Below are 20,166 nucleotides of genomic sequence, written 5' to 3'. Positions count from 1 at the left end.
ATATCTTATTCTTATTTAACATTTACTGATAAGAAAAATGGGTTCGGAGAGGATGAGTGATGTTTCCAAGATTACACAGCCAGCAGAAACACTGGTGGTGTGGTGGTGATGAGTGATGTTTCCAAGATTACACAGCCAGCAGAAACACTGATGGTGTGGTGGTGAAGTGCTATGGCTGCTAACCAGGAGGTCAGCGGTTTGAATCCACCAGGTGCTCCTTGGAAACTCTACGGGGCAGTTCTACCCTGTCCTGTAGGGTCACTACGAGTCGGACTGGACTGCAGCGCGTTTTTCTTGGGGGGGGGGGGAGGGGACACAGCCAGCAGGTGGCTAACTGGAATTCACACGGCTAACAAGCAGCGGATCTGGAGCTCAATCCCATTTCTTCTGACCTCAGCCTAGGCCTCCTCTTACACCCCAGGGCCTAACTCCCTTCCAGCCTTGCTGAAACAGTCAACGACCCTTTTCATCGAAGTCTTCGGTAGCCACAATCACAAAGGGGAGGACCCTTCTTGCCACGCCCTCCCCAGAGAGATCAGGATCAGCTGGAGGTGGCGGGCCAAAGAACCGATCCTCAGGGCGGTGGCAGGCGCGGGGCGAGACCGTGCAGCCTATGGAAGAGGTTCCAGGACTGTGGCGAGTCCCAGCAGCCTGGCGGGGTAGGTGGGGCCGGAGAGCCGGGCTCCCGCCCCCTCCTCCCCTCCCTCGGTTGTCCCTCCCTCCGTCCGCCGGCCGGCAGAGCGGCGGGGGGGCACTTCCCCGGCTGGACGACCTCGGGTCGGCTCGCGGAGAAGCGCCTAGGAGGAGCAGCCCAGCGCGCGGTCCTCGGGCGCCGGCGGCACCCAGAGACCTTGCTAGGAGGGCGCGCTCTCAGCGCCGGGGAAGCGCAGAGCCGGCGCATTCCCGGGGTCCCCGGCACAGCTCACCGCCAGAGGGGTTCCCCGAGCGCCGGCAGCTGCACGAAGCTTCCCGCGCCCCCGCGCCCCACGCCAAGAACCGCGGCGAAATGTCCACACGCGTCGGCCTCCTGCTGCGCGTCCTGCAGCTTCTGCTGTGGGGCGGCCTGGAAGTGGAGCCGGTGGAACCGGGAGGCGAGGAGTTGCTCAGAGAGGCGGAGGTACCTGGGTGTGTGCGGGTGGAGAGGGGTCCGCGTGCTTGAGTGAGACTCGCCAGAACTTTGCAGTCACTCCACCGTCGCACCTGAGCTGACAAACTGCGTGCGTTACCCTCGCCTTGCCCTCTTGCCGTTTACATTTCCTTGCACACAAAGGCCCTGGGACAGAATTCTCCCCTGGGCCAGGCAAGGCTGGGACCACACGGCCTTGGAGATCCACCTTGATTGTCTAGGGTGGGGGCGGGGGCAGCGACAAGGCGGGACGGACAGGCTAGAGCTGAGAGGGAACCCTCCCACCCGAGTTTGGCACGGAACCATTGCCCCTCGCCGTCTGAGCTGGGGAGACTAGGCACTCATTCATCGGATGCCCCTGAGACCTCCCTGAGCGTCAGACCAGACGCTAAGGAAGCCTCTAGATTGGTGCGGTGGAGAGGGCACTACTCAGTGGCCCGGCAAGCAGACAGAAGTGCTCTTGGGTTTTGGAACAGGCTTCTGGCCAGCTTGGACAAGTCACTTAAGTACTTAGCACTAGTTTCTTCATCTGTAAACTGCGCAAGAGTAATGTTACTCTCAAGAGCTGCTTTAAGGAGCTTTAAACAGTATTTCAGGACTGAAATTGAGAAAAGGGGTCAGGGAGGTGAAGGTGAACCTTAAAGACTCTCTGTTTCATTTTCCTCCTTTGGACCCATCTGCTTCCTTTAGGTTGCACATGGGGAGCTTTTTGTGAGGTAGAGATGGGTCAGTGTCTCCAGGTGGCACAAAGGGCTAGGCTGCTAACCAGAAGGTTGGTGGTTTCCATCCACCCAGAAGCTCCCAGGGAAAGAGGTATGGGGATCTACTTCCAAAATATCAGCCACTAAAAACTTTGTGGGCACAGTTCTACTCTGACACACATAGGGTGACTGCGAGTCAGACAGCAACAGGTTTGGTGTTTTGGGTTTTATTTTTGTTTTTTGGGGGGGGTCTGTTTTCTAGATAAAGGTGATGGTAGTAATACAATAATATCACCATTCCTTTCTTCCCCAAAGAAGCATCTCAATTTGTGGTCTTACCTCTTTTCAGCAATAGGACTGCTAAAAATAATCTCCGCTATTTTATGGAGAAGAGATATGTCTTAGACTGGGTCCTCCAGAGAAGCAAAACCTGTGAAGTCTGTATATATATGTGATATGTATAGAGAGAAAGTTTTATCTCGAGGAAATGGCTCATGCAGTTGTAGAAACTGGCAAGTCCCAGGTCCTTGGGTCAGGTGTTAGGCGTCAGACTGGAGGCTTCTTCTGACTCACGTAGCTGCAGGGGCTGATCGCAGGTAAGACCGCAGGCTGCTGAGCCAAGTCCCAAGAACTGGAGGTCAGATGCTGATTAGCTGAATGGAAGATCCAGAGCAGAGCAAAAGCCAAGGAGCTGTGCCAGAAAGTCCATATATATTGGATGCAGGCCACACCCCCGAGGAAACGCCTTTTCAACTGATTGGCTACTCACAGCAGATCCAATCATGGAGGTGATCACATTATGTCAAATCTCATCATTATATGACTGCCAAACAATATCATAACTGCCAAACCACTGAGAATCACGGCCCAGCCAAGTTGACACCCAACCTTAACGATCACAGGATGTGAACAAGTTCCAAATTACCCAGCCCAGGACTCTGCCCTAAGACTCTTGCTCCCAAAGAGCTTCATTCCTGCCCTAAAAGTGCCAGTCAAGAGCTTCTTTCAGTATCTTTCCCTCCACTCCACTCCACTAGGTCATCTGAAGGATCATGCCGAATTTGGAAAACTTCCAGAATGAGGAAGGTCCTCTCTGAAACTCTCTGAATCACCCTTCCTTCCATCAGACTGCTCCCATTATCACTCTGGAATATTTGGAAACGACCCTGCTTCAACAAGGGGATCCTCTCTCAACTCCTCCACTCTCTCCCCTGCTAAGCACTGGTCTCTTGCTCTGTGCTCTCAGCTTTTGACATTCAGGGAATTACTTTGTTTCTTTGGATTTGGGATCTTACAACATTCAGTTCAGAGTTCCCATGGCCCCAGGAGAAGGCTTCTGCCTACCAAGCCAAGTCTTGCTAAGAGTCCCCCCCTCAAGTCTGGGTCCCAGGCAATCCTTGGCAGGGGAAAAGAGAGGATGTCTGCCGCCCATGCCTGCAGTGGCCCCAGATGGACAGAATTTCATCTTGGGGTGTGCTTGGGAAACTTAATATCTAGCAGATTGAGTCTCTTTCAGTCTATTTAACATGATTGGGGGAAGGGTTTTTTTAAATCTCAGGACAAGGAATATCTTAAAAGCATAAAAAACTCTGGAAACGTGTAATGGGTGTATATATGTCTCTGTACGTGCATGCACACCTGTGTATATGCGTACAAACTGGTGTGTGTTTATGTGTATGTCTGTCAGTATGTATTTCTGTATGTGGTCCATTGTATGGGCTTTGATGTCAGACAGATGTGTATTCAAACCATGGGCAAATCTTTTAACCCCTATGAATCTCAGTTTTTTTAATCTGTAAAATGGGGAGTAATAATACCTATCTCACAAGATTGCTGTGCAGTTTAATGGAGGTAATGTATGTAAAATGCTCAGCGGAGTGCTTAGTACATAGAAAGCAGTTTATAAAAGGCAGCTGCTATCAATGTTGTTGTTATTATCAATCTTTATCGCTATTTTAGAGAACACATCTTCAGGTTCAAACTCACTTGGTGACTAGCTTTCCCACTGTAAACAACAATAACAGGATAAAATATGTAAGGCAATTGTTCTCAGCACTGGGCAACAGGCAGCACAGACTGCAGCTCTTCAGAGAAGATGTTGCGGTTCCTGTGGCTACATTACAAACGACTCAAAACCTTAGTGAAGTAAAACAATCGTTTATTATATTCACAGATTCTGTGGGTCAGAATTTTGAATAGGGCACATTAGGGCAGCTTATCTCCGCTCTGCAATGTCTGGGGCTGAAACCATCAAAAGTCTGTTTATCACATATCTGGCAGTTGATGCTGGTTGTCAACTAGGGACCTCAGTTCTTTTCTCTGTGGGCCTTTCCACCTGGCCACTCCACATGGACTAGCTTGGGCTTCCTCACAGCATGGTGGCTGAGTTCCGAGGATGAGTATTCCACCAGGCAGAAGTTTTTTTGTGTGACTTAGATTCAGAAGTCATATAGCATCACTTCCACTGTACTCCATAGATTGAGGTAGTCACAAGCCCCTACCCAGGCTTACAGGGAGGGAACGTAAACCCTATCTTTTGGTGGAAGGAGTATTGAAGTAACATTGTGAGAAGAACATGTGGAATGAGAGAGATTGTTGTGGTCATTTAAGGAAATACAATCTGCCACAGAAGAGAAACTTACAAAGTAAGCCCCACAATCACCCCAGCGCTATGCTCCGGGGCATTTCCTTGAAAGCAGTGCAGGGAGTTAAGACTCCAAGCAAAGCAGTCCTGCTGTGCTGAGGTGTCTGAGATCAGAGATGCTGAACCAGCTGGAATCTGTGGAGCAGTGCATCATAGGACGATCTCCACAGAAGAAGGTTCCCCGAAGTCCTTGGCTGAGGTCTATCCTGGCGTGTGTAGGTAGGACTACGTGAGGCTTGCCAGAGAGTAGCTGTTAAAGGATTGAGAGCAGAAAAAAGTAGGTCTTACTCTAAAACATGGTCCTTACTCCTAAAGCATGACATTTCTGGGGTTTCAGATGGATGCCTGGGATGTTAACAAGTTGTTTTTTTTTTTTTCTCATTCTGGTTGGTCCAAAATTCCAACATCCTCCAGAACTGCTCAACTTCTAGAATAAGGCCTGCTTTTATAAAACTTAAAAAGGAGTACATTTAAACACTTTTTTTTTCCTCCATTTGTCATAATTTCCTTAAAAGACAACTGAATGCTTAAAGTAAAACCATAGCATTGTAAGTTGGCCTTTACATGTAAAAGTATTTGATTAACCCAAAAGAATTTGATTAATCCAAAAGTAGAGGAGCAGAAGAGGAACAAAAAAACAGAAGTACAAGTGGAAAGTGAGTAATAAGATGTTACACTTAAACCTAAACATATTATCATATTAAATGTAAATGGAATAAACACTCCAATTAAAAACTAGAGATTGGCAGACTAGATAAAAAAGCAAATCTATGCTGTATACAAAAGATACCTTTAAATATAAAGGCACAAAAGGTGGAAGGTAGAAGAGAGGAAAAAGAATTATCACACAAAAACTAATCATAAGAAAGCTAGCATAAAAAAAAAAGCTATATTAATATCAAACAAAATAGGCAAAAATAAAAAGATTATTACTGTAGATATAAGGGGTACTTCAATTTTTTTTCATAATAGTCAAAAAGGAAATTCAACAGAAAGACATGACAAGCCTAAGTATGCTTGTTTGCAGAGATTCAAAACACATGAAACAAAAAGTGACAGAACTAAAGGTAGAAATAGAACTCCTCAATCCTGGTTGGAGATTTTTTTATATAGCTTTATTAAGATGTACAATATAATCCACCCATTTAAATCATACAATTCAATGGTTTTTAATATATACACAGAGTTGTACAACCATAACCACAATCAGTTTTAGAACTTTTTCATCACCTCAAAAAGAAACCCTAAGAACTAGATGGTGCCCGGCTACCACTACAACTGCTCTGACCGGGATCCCTACAGAAGGTCGTGGTTAGAGTGGGGAAAAAATATAGAACAAAATTCAAATTCATAAAAAAGACCAGACTTACTGGTCTGAGAGAGACTGAAGGAAGCCCCTAGACTATGGCCCTTAGACACCCTTCTAACTTGGAACTGAAGCTACTCCTGTAGATCATCTTTCAACCGAATAACAGACGAGCCTATAAAATAAGCAATAACACCCTTAAACAATCATATATATGAGACCAAAAAGGCAACGTTGGCCCAAAAGCAAAGATGAGGAGGCAGGAAGAGGCAAGGAAATAGGAGGAATGGAAATGGGAAACTCATTATGGTAATGGGGAGAGTTCTGACACATTGCAGGGATTGCAACCAATGTCATGGAACAATTTGTGTCTCACCTATTGAATGGGAAACTGATTTGCTCTGTAAACCTTCATCTAAATCATAATAACAATAATAATAAAAGTATATTCTTTAGCTATTACCCCCAAACCCCTGATATCCGCTTACCTAAGCAACCTAAACAACAACTTATCTACTTTCTGTCTCTCTATATTTGCTTATTTGGGACATTTCATATAAACGGAGGCATATAATATGTGGTCATTTGTCACTGTGTAATTGAAGATTTTAACACCCCTTTCTCAGTAATGAATAGAAGAAGTAGACAAAAAAATCAGCAAGGATCTAGAAGACTTGAACAACACTATCAACCATCTTAACTGATACATATAGAAAACTACACTTAAGAACTCTAGAATACACGTTCTTTTCAAGTGAACACGAATCATTTTCCAAGACAGATCATATGCTGTGCCATAAAATAAGTCCCAATACATTCCCAAATTTGAAGTCTTACAGATTACATTCTCTGATGACACTGAATTAAATTAGGAATTAACTACAATAAACGAAAACACCAAACTCAGTGCCATTGAGTCGATTCCGACTCATAGCGACCCTATGGGACAGAGTAGAACTGCTCCATAGGGTTTCCAAGGAGCAGCTGGTAGATTCCAACTGCTGACCTTTTGGTTAGCAGCCAAGCTCTTCACCACTGTGCAACTAGTGGTTGGAACAACACTTATTGTTGGAACAACAACCACTTGTTGGAACAACAAAAAGATATCTATCAAATCCCCCAAAATTGGAAATACACTTCTAAATTACCCATGAGTCAATGAAGAAATCACAAAGAATATTAGAAAATGTTTGAAACTGAAAAATGATGAAGGCAAATCATATCAACTCCTGTGGTTTGCAGCTAAGCAGCACTTAGGATGAAATTTACAGCTTTAAATACATGCGTACATGTACATCTCATCTGCCATGTATATGTGTGTCTGTCTGAATGTGTCTGTGTTCCCACCTCTCTGCATGCATTCCTGTGCCCTGTGTACATGGCTCTATGTGTCCCTTGTGTGCACACAAAGTAATAAAGTTGAGGGCCTTCCAGAGTGGAAGGAGGAGCAAGTCTGGGAGGAGACTTGCTGCTTACGAGACTGCGTTATGAACAAGTTCATTGTTGCCCACTTAGAAAAACTACAGCAACTCATAACACATAAATGGGAGAAGCCTCCACTGCTGAGTTGCAAGATTGAGAGTTAATGAATGAAATCATCCTTCTGGCCCCGCTCCCATTCCCAGCCAGACCCTGTGTTATTCTCTGAAGACAGACTGTCTCAAGGGGTCTATCTACCATGGTTTGCTTGGACCTTCTTTAGAACAACCAGGCAGTTTTCCAGGGCCTACCTCCTACTCAGTAGTCTATCCATATTTGCATGACTACTCCCAAGGTGGCAGAACAGCACGGAGCTGGGCAGCCCGTTTCTCCAGAGAGACATTGGAGCTTCTGTGGAGTGCGTACCCCCAGATGCAGTGTCTGTTTCTCATACCCCAGAGCCATTCATTTGAATTTTTGTGAGTCAGAAACCCAGAAGCCTGGGTGTGGAAGCTGTTCCCAAGAGCTCAGCTCAGTGACTCATGGGTACAGGGTGAATAGAAGTGCAGAAGAGACTCTGCGGAATCCTAGAGGACCACAAGTTGGTGGAAAAGCAGTCATGAAGTCAGTTGGAGGACCACGAAAACTAGCAAAAGCTGGGTGGTAGGAGCAGAAACATAGCAGGGAGAGACTGCTGGACAACTGCCTTAGTCATCTAGTGCTGCCATAACAGAAATACCACAAGTGGGTGGTTTTAACAAAGAGAAATTAATTTTCTCACAGTCTAGTAGGTTGCAAGTCCAAATACAGGGTGTTGGCTCCAGGGGAAGGCTTTCTCTCTGTTGGTTCCAGAGGAAGGTTCTTGTTTTCAATCTTCCCTGGTGAAGGAGCTTCTCAGGCGCAGGGGCCCCGTGTCCCAAGGACACACTCTCCTCCTGGTGCCGTTTTCTTGGTGGTATGAGGTCCCCAAATCTCTGCTTGCTTCCCTTTCCCTTTATCTCTTGGATCAGGGAGGTGACCTCAGTAAAGGTGTTGTTACAATCCCACCCTAATCCTCTCAACATAAAATTACAATCACAAAATGGAAGACAACCACACAATACTGGGAATCATGGCCTAACCAAGCTGATACATATATTTTGGGGGGGACATAATTCAATCCATGAAAACAACTTCTCCTTAATCCTAGCCTTAGTTAAGGCATTATTTTATGCCCTGAACTTGCCCCCTTCCCCCCACAAGCCTAGTGAGGACCATACAAGCTTATATAGTTAAAAAAAAAAAAAAAAAAAGTACGGTTGGTTGTTTGGCATTAGAAAAAGAGTATAAGAGGGGGTCTGGATGGGACTGGTCAGCTAATGTTTCCCATCTTCCTTAAAGACCAAAAGTGAAAGGAGGAGCAGGGATTACAGCAAGAGGTATCTAGGCTACACCACACAGAACCTTGTGAATTGAGCTAGAACTTTGTGAATATGAGACTAGGAACAAGGAAGGGGAAGAGAAAAGAAAGGGAGTCAGACAGGAGGGAATGGGAAGTCTTTGCCCAAAATAAAGGAAGAAGACTGAGCTGAGGCTTCAGGAGCCAGAGAGTGAAAGCAAAGCATCCTGGAAGCAGGCATTTGTCATTTTGAAGGGACTTGCTTCAGTCCTGTTCAATGCCTGTGGCTTGTCAGGTGACCTGTTTGGGGTGTGCTGGGAGATGTGGTCCCAGCCCCTATTTGAAGGCTGCAGTCCACTGCCTAAGTAACTTCTGCCCGCCTCTCTGCTCTGCCCTTGGCCGGTCTTGTAGAGGAGACAGGAGAAAACCAACTTGAAACATCCCAGCTTTATCTTTTTCTGAGTTGAGAGCCATCTCCCCAGTAAAGAGAGCAGCTTGGCCCCTGCTCCTTCAGCTTCAAAGCCTCTGAGCCACTTGTTTGAATGTGAAATAAACCATCCTGGGATATGTGTCAGAAGATTCTGGTTCAAGTGTTGCTTTTCCACTCATTGGGAACCTTTGGCAAGACACCGCGCCTCCCTGAAGGTCCCTGGGTGGTGCGAACTAGCCAAAAGGTTGATGGCTTGAACTTACCAGTGGCCCCATGGAAGGAAGGCCTTCGATCTGCTTCTGTAAAGATTACAGCCAAGAAAACCCTATGGAGTTTCAGTTCTACTCTCTAACACCTGGGGTCGCCATGAGTTGGAATTGACAGCCATGGGTTTGGTGTTTTTTTTTTTTTGGTTGCACCTCCCTGAGTCTTAACATCCTCCTCTTTAAGATGGAAATAACAACACTGGTTCTGCCTGAGTTCTCTCAACTTGATTATGACGCTCAAAGAAGGTGTAATGCCTTTAAAATCTCTAGAAAAGTCAGGGACTCTCTGTGCTCCCAATAACCAGAAAAACAGTTTTGTTTATAGAACATGCCAAGGCAGAACGCCAACTATCATTCCTTGCATCTTGACTTAGCTAATCATGCTAAAGATGTAGTTGAATGATAAGCACGGTCCCACGGAGTCACTATGGAAAGAATAAAATTGTAATGAAACATAATATGAGATGGAATAAGTCATAGGTAAAGCAATGTCGTTTCTGCACGAGCTTACCATTCTGCTCTTTTTTCAATTCTTGGGCTTATTTTTGCAGCTGAAACTCTTTGATGGAGGATGTCACAGCCACAGTCTAGAGATGGCTCCTCCTAGACTCACCTACCAAAGGTCTCTTCAGTAATAAAACTCTGTGGCTATGGGGTAAAACTAACTTTTTTTTTTTTTTAATTAAATACTGTCTTTTATTCTTTTTTTTTTTTTTAATTGTGATTTAGGTGAAAGTTTACAGAGCAAATTAGTTTCTCGTTAAACAGTTAATATACAGATTGTTTTGTGACCTTGGTTGCCAACCCTGTGATGTGTCAACCCTCTCCACTTCTCTACCTCAGGTTCCCTGTTTCCATTTGTCCAATTTTCCCGTTCCTTCCTGCCTTCTTGTCTTTGCTTTTGGGCTGGTGAGCCCATTAGTCACGTATACATGATTGAGCTATGAAGTACATCCCTCACGTGTGTTATTGTTGGCCCTATGGACCTACCTAATCTTTGGCTGAAGAGTGGACTTCAGGAGTGACTTCAGTACTGAGTTAAAAGAGTGTCCAGGGGCCATACTCTTGGGGTTTCTCCAGCCTCTGTCAGACCAGCAAGACTAGTCTTTGTTTTTTTTGTTTGTGAATTTGAACTTGTTATAAAATTTTCTCCCCCTCTGTCCCAGACCCTTTGTTGTGATCCCTGCCAGAGCAGTCGGTGGTGGTAACAGGGCACCGTCTAGTTGCGTTGGACTCAGTCTGGTGGAGACTGTGGTGCTTGTGTTCTATTAGTCCTTTGCCTAATCTTCCCCTGTGTCTTTGGTCTTCTTTGTTTTACTTTGCTCCAGCTATCATGGGACCAGTAGATGTATCTTAGATGGCCACTCACAGGCTTTTAAGACCCCAGTCACTGCTCACCACAGTCAGATGTAGAACATTTTCTTTATAGACTTTGTTTTGCCAGTTGAGTTAGATGTCCCCTGAGACCATGGTCTGCAGCCCTCAGCCCAGTAGCGCTGTCTCTCAGGGCATTTGGATATATCTGTGAAGCTTCTACGACTTTGCTCTGATAAAAAAATAACATTTTTAATAGGACAGCAATCAAAGGTTTCCCAATGGATTTTCTCACTGGATTTTTATGAGTTGCTGTGAGAAGGGTAAAGCAGTATTCTTACCGCCATTTTGTACTTTGGGGCACACACAGGTTGAGTAACTTTGCCATAGTTCATATAGTCAGTCGCATAGCAAGGCTACAATAATAGATCTGGGATATATCTTAAGACTCCAAATGAAACACTCATTTTAGAGAAGAGGAGACTGAGGCCCAGGAAGGCACAGGATCTACAGTTAGCAGCAGCACCAGGTATAAAATTCAAGACTCTCAGTCCAGTGCTCTTCTCCTTACAACCCAGCGACTCAGAGCTCTTGACTCAGGCCTGGGATTTGTCTGGCTACACCTCATTGCTATGCTTGCTCTGCTCAGAGATGGCCAGAATTTCCCCTTCCCTCAGGCTTAAAATGGGCTGGGCTCTCCACACCCTCTCATGACAAGTCAGAACACTTGCAGGACTAGAACCCCTAAAGTTCTGATTCTACCCAGCTTTCTGGGCCCCGGGAAGCGGTTTTCATTTTATCTAGACATCACAGCCACTCCTAGTGCTTTTCAGAGGTGACTCCTGAGGAAAATGGCCCTGGCCCTGACCAAGTGGGTGAGGCATGTTGGCACAAGCTTTTAGGCAACAGCCAGATGAATCACCACAGGGATTCCTCTCCATTCAGCTCAAGGTTGTCGAGGAGAGAGGATGAGTGGAGAACCGGGAAGAGAAAAAACCTGGTGTTGGAAATTCAAGGCAGGGAGGAGCGGCCTGGGCACTGTCTCCATGAAGTGGGACAGGGATGATGCCAGGTGGAGCTCAGAGTCCCTAAGAGAACACAAGTAAAGCCCACACCGGGCAGATGCAGTGCAATATGTCACTTTTATATGGCCTTTCTTGCCATGGCTTTGTAACTCCCATCAAATGACTGGGTGGGACTATGCAAATGAGGTGCTAGTGGCCCACCAAGGGGATTGGATACCTTGCTAATAATGTAAATAAGGTGCATGGCACCCTTGTAGGGGTTGTTGTTGTTAGGTGCTGTCAAGTCGGTCCCGACTCAAAGAGACCCTATGCACAACAGAGCAAAATGCTGCCACTCCTGCGCCATCGTTATGCTTGAGCCCATTGTTGCAGCTACTGTGTCAATGCATCTCACTGAGGGTTTTCTTCTTCTCCTCTGACCCTATACTTTACCAAGCACGATATCCTTCTCCAGGGACTGACCCCTCCTGACAACATGTCCAAAGTGCGTAAGACACAGTCTCACCATCCTTGCTTCCAAGGAGCATTCCGGTTGTACTTCGTCCAAGACAGATCTGTTTGTTCTTTTCACAGTCCATGGTATATTCAATATTCTTCGCCAACACCACAGTTCAAAGGCGTCAATTCTTCTTCTTCGGTCTTTCTTATTCATTGTCCAGCTTTCCCATACATATGATACGATTGAAAATACCATGGCTTGGGTAGGGCACAGCTTAGTCTTCAAGGTGACATCTTTGCTTTTCAACGCTTTAAAGAGGTCCTTTGCAGCAGATTTGCCCAGTGCAATGCATCTTTTGATTTCTTGACCGCTGCTTCCATGGGTATTGATTGTGGATCCAAGTAAAATGCAATCCTTGACAACTTCACTCTTTTCTCCGTTTATCATGGTGTTGCTTATTCATCCATTTGTGAGAATTTTTGTTTTCTTTATGTTGAGGGCTGTGGTCTTTGATCTTCATTAGTAAGTGCCTCAAGTCCTCTTCATTTCCAGCTAGCAAAGTTGTGTCATCTACGTAACACAGGTTGTTAATGAGTCTTCCTCCAATCCTGATGCCCTGTTCTTCTTCACATAGTCCAGCTTCTCAGATTATTTGCTCAGCATACAGATTGAATAGGTATGGTGAAAGGATATAACCTTTACAAGCACCTTTCCTGACTTTAAACCACTCAGTATCCCCTTGTTCTGTCCAAGCAACTGCCTCTCGATCTATGTACAGGTTCCTCATGAGCACAATTAAGTGTTCTGGAATTCCTATTCTTCACAATGTTATCCATGATTTGTTATGATCCACACAGTTGAATGCCTTTGCATAGTCAATAAAACGCAGGTAAACATCCTTCCAGTATTCTCTGCTTTCAGCCAGGATCCACCTGACATCAGCAATGATATCCCTGGTTCCACATCCTCTTCTGAATCCAGCCTGAATTTCTGGCAGTTCCCTGTCGATATACTGCTGCAGCTGTTTTTGAATGATCTTCAGCAAAATTTTGCTTGCCTGTGGTATTAATGATATTGTTCTATAATTTCCACATTTGGTTGGATCACCTTTCTTGGGAATAAGCATATATATTGATCCCTTCCAGTTAGTTGGTCGGAAAGCTGTCCTCCATATTTCTTGGCATAGACGAGTGAGTGCTTCCAGCGCTGCATCTGTTTGTTGAAACATCTCAATTGATATTCCATCAATTCCTGGAGCCTTGTTTTTCGCCAATGCCTTCAGAGCAGCTTGGACTTCTTCCTTCAGTACCATTGGTTCATGATCATATGCCACCTCTTGAAATGGTTGAACGTCCACTAATTCCTTTTGGTATAATGACTCTGCATTCCTTCCATCTTCTTTTGATGCTTCCTGCATCATATAATATTTTCCCCACAGAATCCTTCACTATTGCAACTCAGGCCTTGAATTTTTTCTTCAGTTCCTTATTTTGAGAAACACCGAGTGTGCTCTTCCCTTTTGGTTTTCCATCTCCAGCTCTTTGCACATATTATTATAATACTTTGCTTTGTCTTCTCTAGCCGCCCTTTGAAATCTTCTGTTCAGGTCTTTTACTACATCATTTCTTCCTTTTGCTTTAGCTGCTTCATGTTCGAGAGCAAGTTTCAGAGTCTCCTTTGACATCCATCTTGGCCTTTTCTTTTTTTCCTGTCTTTTCAATGACCTCTTGCTTTCTTCATGTGTGATGTCCTTGATGTCATTCCACAATTCTTCTGGTCTTCAGTCATTACTGTTCAACGTGCCAAATCTGTTCTTGAGATGGTCTCTAAATTCAGGTGGGATATGCTCAAGGTAGTATTTTGGCTCTCGTGGACTTGCTCTGATTTTCTTCAGTTTCAGCTTGAACTTGCATATAAGCAATTGATGGTCAGTTCTACACAGTCAGCCTCTTGCCTTATTCTGACTGATGATATTGAGCTTTTCAATCGTCTGTTCCACAGATGTAGTCAGTTAGATTCCTGTGTGTTCTGTCTGGCGAGGTCCATGTGTTTAGTAGCCATTTATATTGGTGAAAAAAGGTATTTGCAATGAAGAAGTCGTTGGTCTTGCAAAATTCTATCATTTGATCTCTGACATTGTTTCTATCACCAAGGTCGTATTTTCCAACTACCAATCCTTCTTTGTTTCCAACTTTCACATTCTAATCACCAGTAATTACCAGTGTATCCTGAGTGCATGTTCGATCAGTTTTAAACTACAGAAGCTGATAAAAATCTTCAATTTCTTCACCTCTGGCCTTAGTGGTTGGTGGTAAATTTGAATAATAGTCGTATTAACTGGTATTCCTTGTAGGCGTATGGATATTATGCTATCACTGACAGTGTTGTACTTCAGGATAGATCTTGAAATGTTCTTTTTGACGGTGAATACAACACCGTTCCTCTTCAAGTTGTCATTCCCTGCACAGTAGACTATATATGATTGTCTGATTCAAATTGGCCAGTACCAGTCCATTTCAGCTCGCTAATGCCTAGGATATCATTGTTTATGCATTCCATCTCATTTTTGATGATTTCCAATTTTCCTAGATTCATACTTCGTACATTATTAATGCACAATTATTAATGGATGTTTGTAGCTGTTTCTTATCATTTTGAGTTGTGCCACATCAGCAAATGAAGGTCCTGAAAGCTTGGCTCCAACGACAACATTAAGGTCAACTCTACTTTGAGGAGGCAGCTCTTCTGCAGTCGTCTTTTAAGTGCCTTCCAACCTGGGGGGCTCATCTTCCGGCACTATATCAGACAATGCTCCGCTGCTATTCATAAGGTTTTCAGTGGCTAATTCTTTTCAGAAGTAGACTGCAGGGTCCTTCTTCCTAGTCTGTCTTAGTCTGGAAACTGAGCAGAAACCTGTCCTCCATGGGTGACCCTTCTGGTATCTGAATACTGGTGGCATAGCTTCTAGCATCACAGCAACACGCAAGTCCCCACAGTACGACAAACTGACAGACGTATAGGGATGGGACCATACAAATAAGGTATATGGAAGCCTAACGAGAGGATTGGTCAGTTTGGCCATCCCACTAGATTAAAATGAGCCATCCCCGAAGCAGGAAGGGAGGATCTCAACACCACCAAAAAAGAAAAGCCGGGAGTGGAGCTTGTCCTTGTCCCTGCACTGAAAACCTCCTAGATCCAGGAAACAGAGAGAGAAGCAGTAACACAGAAGACAGCAAGAGATGACAGTGCTAAATGGCAGGAATCAGGAGACCTGGATGAAACAGTTGCAGTGGGGTTTCCTGGCCCACGGGTGAGAAAGCTGAGCACCTTAGGGCATGAGGCTTACTGGCGCAGTGGGGTGCTATCAGGCAATTATTGACTGAGCTGAGAGTTTTGTTAACACTTGCCCAAGCAGGGCAGAGGCCAGGCTGAGTGGCTGAGGGCCAGAGACCTGTCTACAGGCTGGGAAGAGGCTGTCCTGATTGAGAACTATATCCTGAGTGTTCCTGAACCTGAATTGTAACCAGTTACTTCCCCAATAAACCCCATAATCGTGAGTGTTGTCTGTGAGTTCTGAGTGGCCATTACAATGAATTATCAAATCCAGCAGAGCAGCAGAGAGTGCCATGGGAGGGACAGTTGGTGTTAGAATTGGTAAAAAGGTTGGAAGGTGGAAGCATGCCTGACCTCCTCCTCATAGGAATCAGCCATGGTCTTGATTGTTGATTCTCCTTCCTCCTTGTGAAGCTAGAGGAGGTCAGATGCTACCACCATGCCATTTTCATAGCAGGAAAACTGAGGCCTAAATGGGATCATGACTCCTCCAGGAAGATTAGTGTTTGAGCTGGGATGTGAACCGGGGCCCCGCTTTCCAATCCTTCCTCTCCTGAGATCCCCTTGCTGCGTCCTCGATAGCACACACCTGCTCCTTCTCCATGCAGACAGGTGTTTCTCTCACCTTTGCAGGGAGAAACTGAGGTATGGCAAATAGGCTTACAGAAGAGGGTTAGGGACAGCTCCTAGAGCAAATGCCTCAACCCTGCCTCCTCCCCACCCAGAGATGTGGATCTGCCTCTGCTCAACAGAACTTTAGAGGACTCAGCACTAACAGTATTAAGGAGCCCTGGTGGCTCAGTAGTTAATCACTGTGCTGCTAACTGCAAGGTTGACAGTTCAAACCACCAGCCGCTCTGCGGGAGAAAGATGTGGCAGCCTGCTTCCGTAAAGATTACAGCCTTGAAAATCCTATAGGACAGTTCTGCTCTGTCATATAGGGTTGCTATGAGTGGGAATCGACTTGGCGGCAATGGGTTTGGTTTGGTTTGATGGGTATGTAAATAAGAATTTTAAAATACATGCACGTTAAACAAAAAATAAGTATACGGGAGTCCATCTGTGCTGATTCTTCCCATTATAACTACTTCAGTGCTTTTATGGAAATATCAAATGTCAAATTCTTAAGATCTCTTTTTCTCATTCTTTCGGTGCCTCTGCTTGGCTGGTGTCCTGGGCACATGCTCATTGGGCTTACTGGGAATTCAGCTCAGCCTTGGAACCCACAGGGTCCCAGAGACAAGTCAGAAAGGCCCAAGGGCTCGCCTCTGATGGGTCCCTGGAAAAGGCCTCCACCTTAGTCCTGCCCTGCATTCCACCTTGCCTGCCAGGCACTGCAGCCCAGCCAGGAAATGAGACGCCGCTAGTCAATTTCCCCTCCCTCCTCCCCCTCTGTCCAAAGCTTCATAGTTCTAGAACTGGAGCCAACTCCCTGATAAGGGCTGGGAGGGTCTGGGGGGAGGGGCCCAGGGAGTGCCAGCCATCTTGGCCTGTGACCTAGTCTCTCCTAAGTCACTCACTGAGCAAAACTGCTTCTAAAACCAAAAAAAAAAAACCAAACCCAATGCCGTCGAGTCGATTCCGGCTCATAGCAACCCTAAGGAAACATTAATTCCCTGGCTTCCCACAGAAAGCCACTCTGTCCACCTTTTCTCGGGGGAAGGGATGAGGCAAGGAAGAGAACCTGGCACCAGGCAAGTCTGAGGTAGAAGTACCTGAACTGAGAACAGAGGTGTAACTGCCTTGTTAAAGCAGTTCCCATTTTACAGATGGGTCATATTCCAAAAGTCTGTTATTAATTTTCCCGCTAAGATAAAGCAACTTGATCAACTGTTTATTGAGCACTTACTACGTACCAGGCACTGTACTGTGTATTCAAAACTAAACCAAACCTATTGCCTTAGAGCTGGTTCTGATTCATGGCAACACATGTGTTACAGAGTAGAACTTCTCCAGAGGGTTTTCTGGGCTGTAATTTTTACAGAAGCAGATCCTCAGGCCTTTCTTCCACGGTGCCACTGGGTGGGTTCAAACCGCCAACCTTGGTTAGTAGTCAAGTGCAAATCATTAGTGTCGCCTACGGATCTTGCTATAGATGCATTCCCTTATTTAAGTCTTCCAAGAATCCTGTGGGGTTATTCTTATTCCCATGTTGTGCATGAAGAAACAGACTTAGAGAGATTAAATAATTTGTCCCTAGCCACCCAGCAGAGTCAGGGTTGGGAACAGAATCTGGGCTCCAAATCCTGTGGCCACTATGTGAGGCTACACTATTTTGAAATGTACACAGTTTCCCAGAGTAACCCAGTAAAGAAACCAAACCAGTTGCCATCAAGTTGACCCCGACTCATGGCGACCCCGTGTGCTGCAGAGCAGAGCTGTGCTCCATAGGGTTTTCAAGGCTGTGACTTTTCAGAAACAGATCACCAGACCTTTCTTCCAAGGTACTTATCCATGGGTTCAAATAATCATTTGCAATACCCAGAGACTTCGATTGAGCCACTACCCAAACCTATTGCCATCAAGCAGATTCCGACTCATAGCAACCCTATAGGACAGAGTAGAACTGCCCCATAGGGTTTCCAAGGAGCTCCTGGTGGATTCGAACTGCTGCCCTTTTGGTTAGCAGCCGTAACTCTTAATCACTATGCCATCATTGTTTCCGATTAAGTCACTAAAAAAAACTTCTGATTAAGCCACTAGAAGTCCTTTAATCCATTATGCATCCGAAAACAGTATGTATTTGCAAAGTAAAGAAGAAAACAATGGTGCCGAAATACTAATGCAGAAAAATATTAATGGAGAAAAAACCCCACTGAAATGGAAAACATTCTGTCGTCTACAATGGAAAAGAGTTTGTTGAGAAGAGGATGTGGAGGTCACTAAAAACAGTGTAAATGAAATCCAGAAAGACAAATCTGAATACTTGCAAAGGCTTATGGGCTTGACAATCCTAGCTCTTTGTGTCTAGTTTTATTTTCCAACTTATGCATTTTCCTTGAGGCAGCAGCTATGATTGGAATTGATTTAAGAAATACAGAAAAGAAAAGCAGCGATAAGAGAACAAACAAGACAAAATTATTTCAGAAGTAATAAGAAGGGGTAAAAATTAGGAGGCTATATGTACCTATTCACCGCTTGTCTGAGAGTCTGTCACCCTACAGTGGCTTAGAAGCTATGCCACCAGTATATCAAATATCAGCAGGGTCATCCTTGATGGACAGGTTTCAGTAGAGCTTCCAGACTAAGACAGACTAGGAAGAAAGACCTGGTGACCTACGTCCAAAAATTAGCCGGTGAAAGCCCTGTGGATCACAACAGAATATTGTCCAATGCAGTGCTGGAAGATGAGCCCCCTAAGTCAGAAGGCACTCAAAATACACAGTGAACTTGACCATGCCAGTGATCATGAAGATGGCACAGGACTGGGCAACATTTCATTCTGTTTTATATGGGCTTGCCATGAGCTGAAGCCAACTTGATGACAACTAACAACAAAAGTATGTACCTCGGTATAAGAATTATGCAGCCAAGGGGGTATTTATGGGACTTTATCATTGAGAGAGGCAAGCTAGGACCCAGGTGCATCATCTCCTTGAAGGATGGGACTGGTGCTAGGTGCGAATAATGAAGTGAGGACACACTTCTCTCCATCGGCCTCCAACAACTTGGTTGCTGGGAGAACAGCTTCCAGGTATCTAAGGGCAGGCAGTGAGCAAAAAGCAGGTGAGCTGTGGGCTGTTCTCTAGTTTCACTGATTTCCCAGGAGACCTTGTCCAGGACCTTGGCTTCACATCATCTACTGCTGGAAGAATCCAGCTTCTCCTTTGAGCTCCAGAGTTATACGGCCAGTGCCGCCCTGACCTCACTAATCTTCCTCCCACTCCAGGCCCATCTGTTTCTCCCTCAGGTGTCCTCATACAGTAAATGGCATCACCTTCTGGTGCAAACGATTAATGAGCCCAGCTGCTAACCAAAAGGTTGGAGGTTTGAGTCAGCCTTGGGGCCCAGACTCCCTCTGTGTCTGCATTCCTCTGTGTTTCTGGGCAGCAGAGGGAAGGACGAGGCAGAAGGTAGAAGAGATATGAGCCCACTTAGAGGTGCCTTGGAAGAAAGGCCTGGTGACCTACTTCTGAAAAATTAGCCACTTAAACCCTATGGAGCACAGTTCTACTCTGATGCACATGGGGTCACCATGAGTCAGAGGTGACTCAACAGCGACTAGTTCCAAGCCAAAAGCTTTGGAGCCTCCTTTTCCTTCATTTTGTGTAATTAGTCCATCAGCAAGTCAAAGGAAACCCAGACTGCTTCCTTTAGTCCAGGAGCCTCTGCTTCATCTCATGCCCAGCTTCTTTGCACTTACTCTGTTTCAGCCTTCTTTCTGTTCCTTAAATGTGCCAATGCTATTCCTAGCTCCAGGCTTTTGCATTTGCTGTTCCCTCACCTGGAACAGGAGCCCTTATGGCAGAGTGGTTAAAGCGCTCAGCTGCCAACTGAAAGGCCAGCAGTTCGAACCCACCAGACTCTCCATGGGGGAAAGATGTGGCAGTCTGCTTCCGTAAAGATTACAGCCTGGGAAACCCCGTGGGGCAGCTTTGTTCTGTCCTACACGGGGGCTGCTATGAGTTGGAATCCCCTTTCCCATAGGACTCAGATAAAATATCAGCGCCTCAGGCTCCTTCCCTCACTGCCTTATCTAAAGTTTCTCTTATTCTAGATCACCTCACCTGATTTCTTCTTAGCACAACACTATCTTCTTTATTTACATGTTATCTGATTTTA

At 45.3% G+C, this 20,166-nt stretch overlaps 1 protein-coding gene across 2 annotated transcripts in view; it reads left to right on the top strand.

The window, feature by feature from the left end:
* Positions 1-470: 470 nt before the first annotated feature.
* MMP28 (matrix metallopeptidase 28) overlaps positions 471-20,166 on the top strand; it is a 33,848-nt gene continuing 14,152 nt past the window's right edge. The window contains exon 1 of one of the 2 annotated variants that reach the window (XM_049860112.1): positions 471-1,117. In XM_049860112.1, the coding sequence (XP_049716069.1) occupies positions 614-1,117 (504 nt within the window). In that variant the 5' untranslated portion in view covers positions 471-613. The remainder of the gene's footprint in view (positions 1,118-20,166) is intronic. The other variant, XM_049860111.1, reaches the window with a different exon arrangement.

The sequence above is a fragment of the Elephas maximus genome, chromosome 19, assembly GCF_024166365.1.
Source record: "Elephas maximus indicus isolate mEleMax1 chromosome 19, mEleMax1 primary haplotype, whole genome shotgun sequence".
NCBI classification, from domain to species: Eukaryota; Metazoa; Chordata; class Mammalia; order Proboscidea; family Elephantidae; genus Elephas; species Elephas maximus.
Note: the sequence above shows the minus strand (reverse complement) of the source record. Positions and strands in the feature narration are given on the sequence as shown.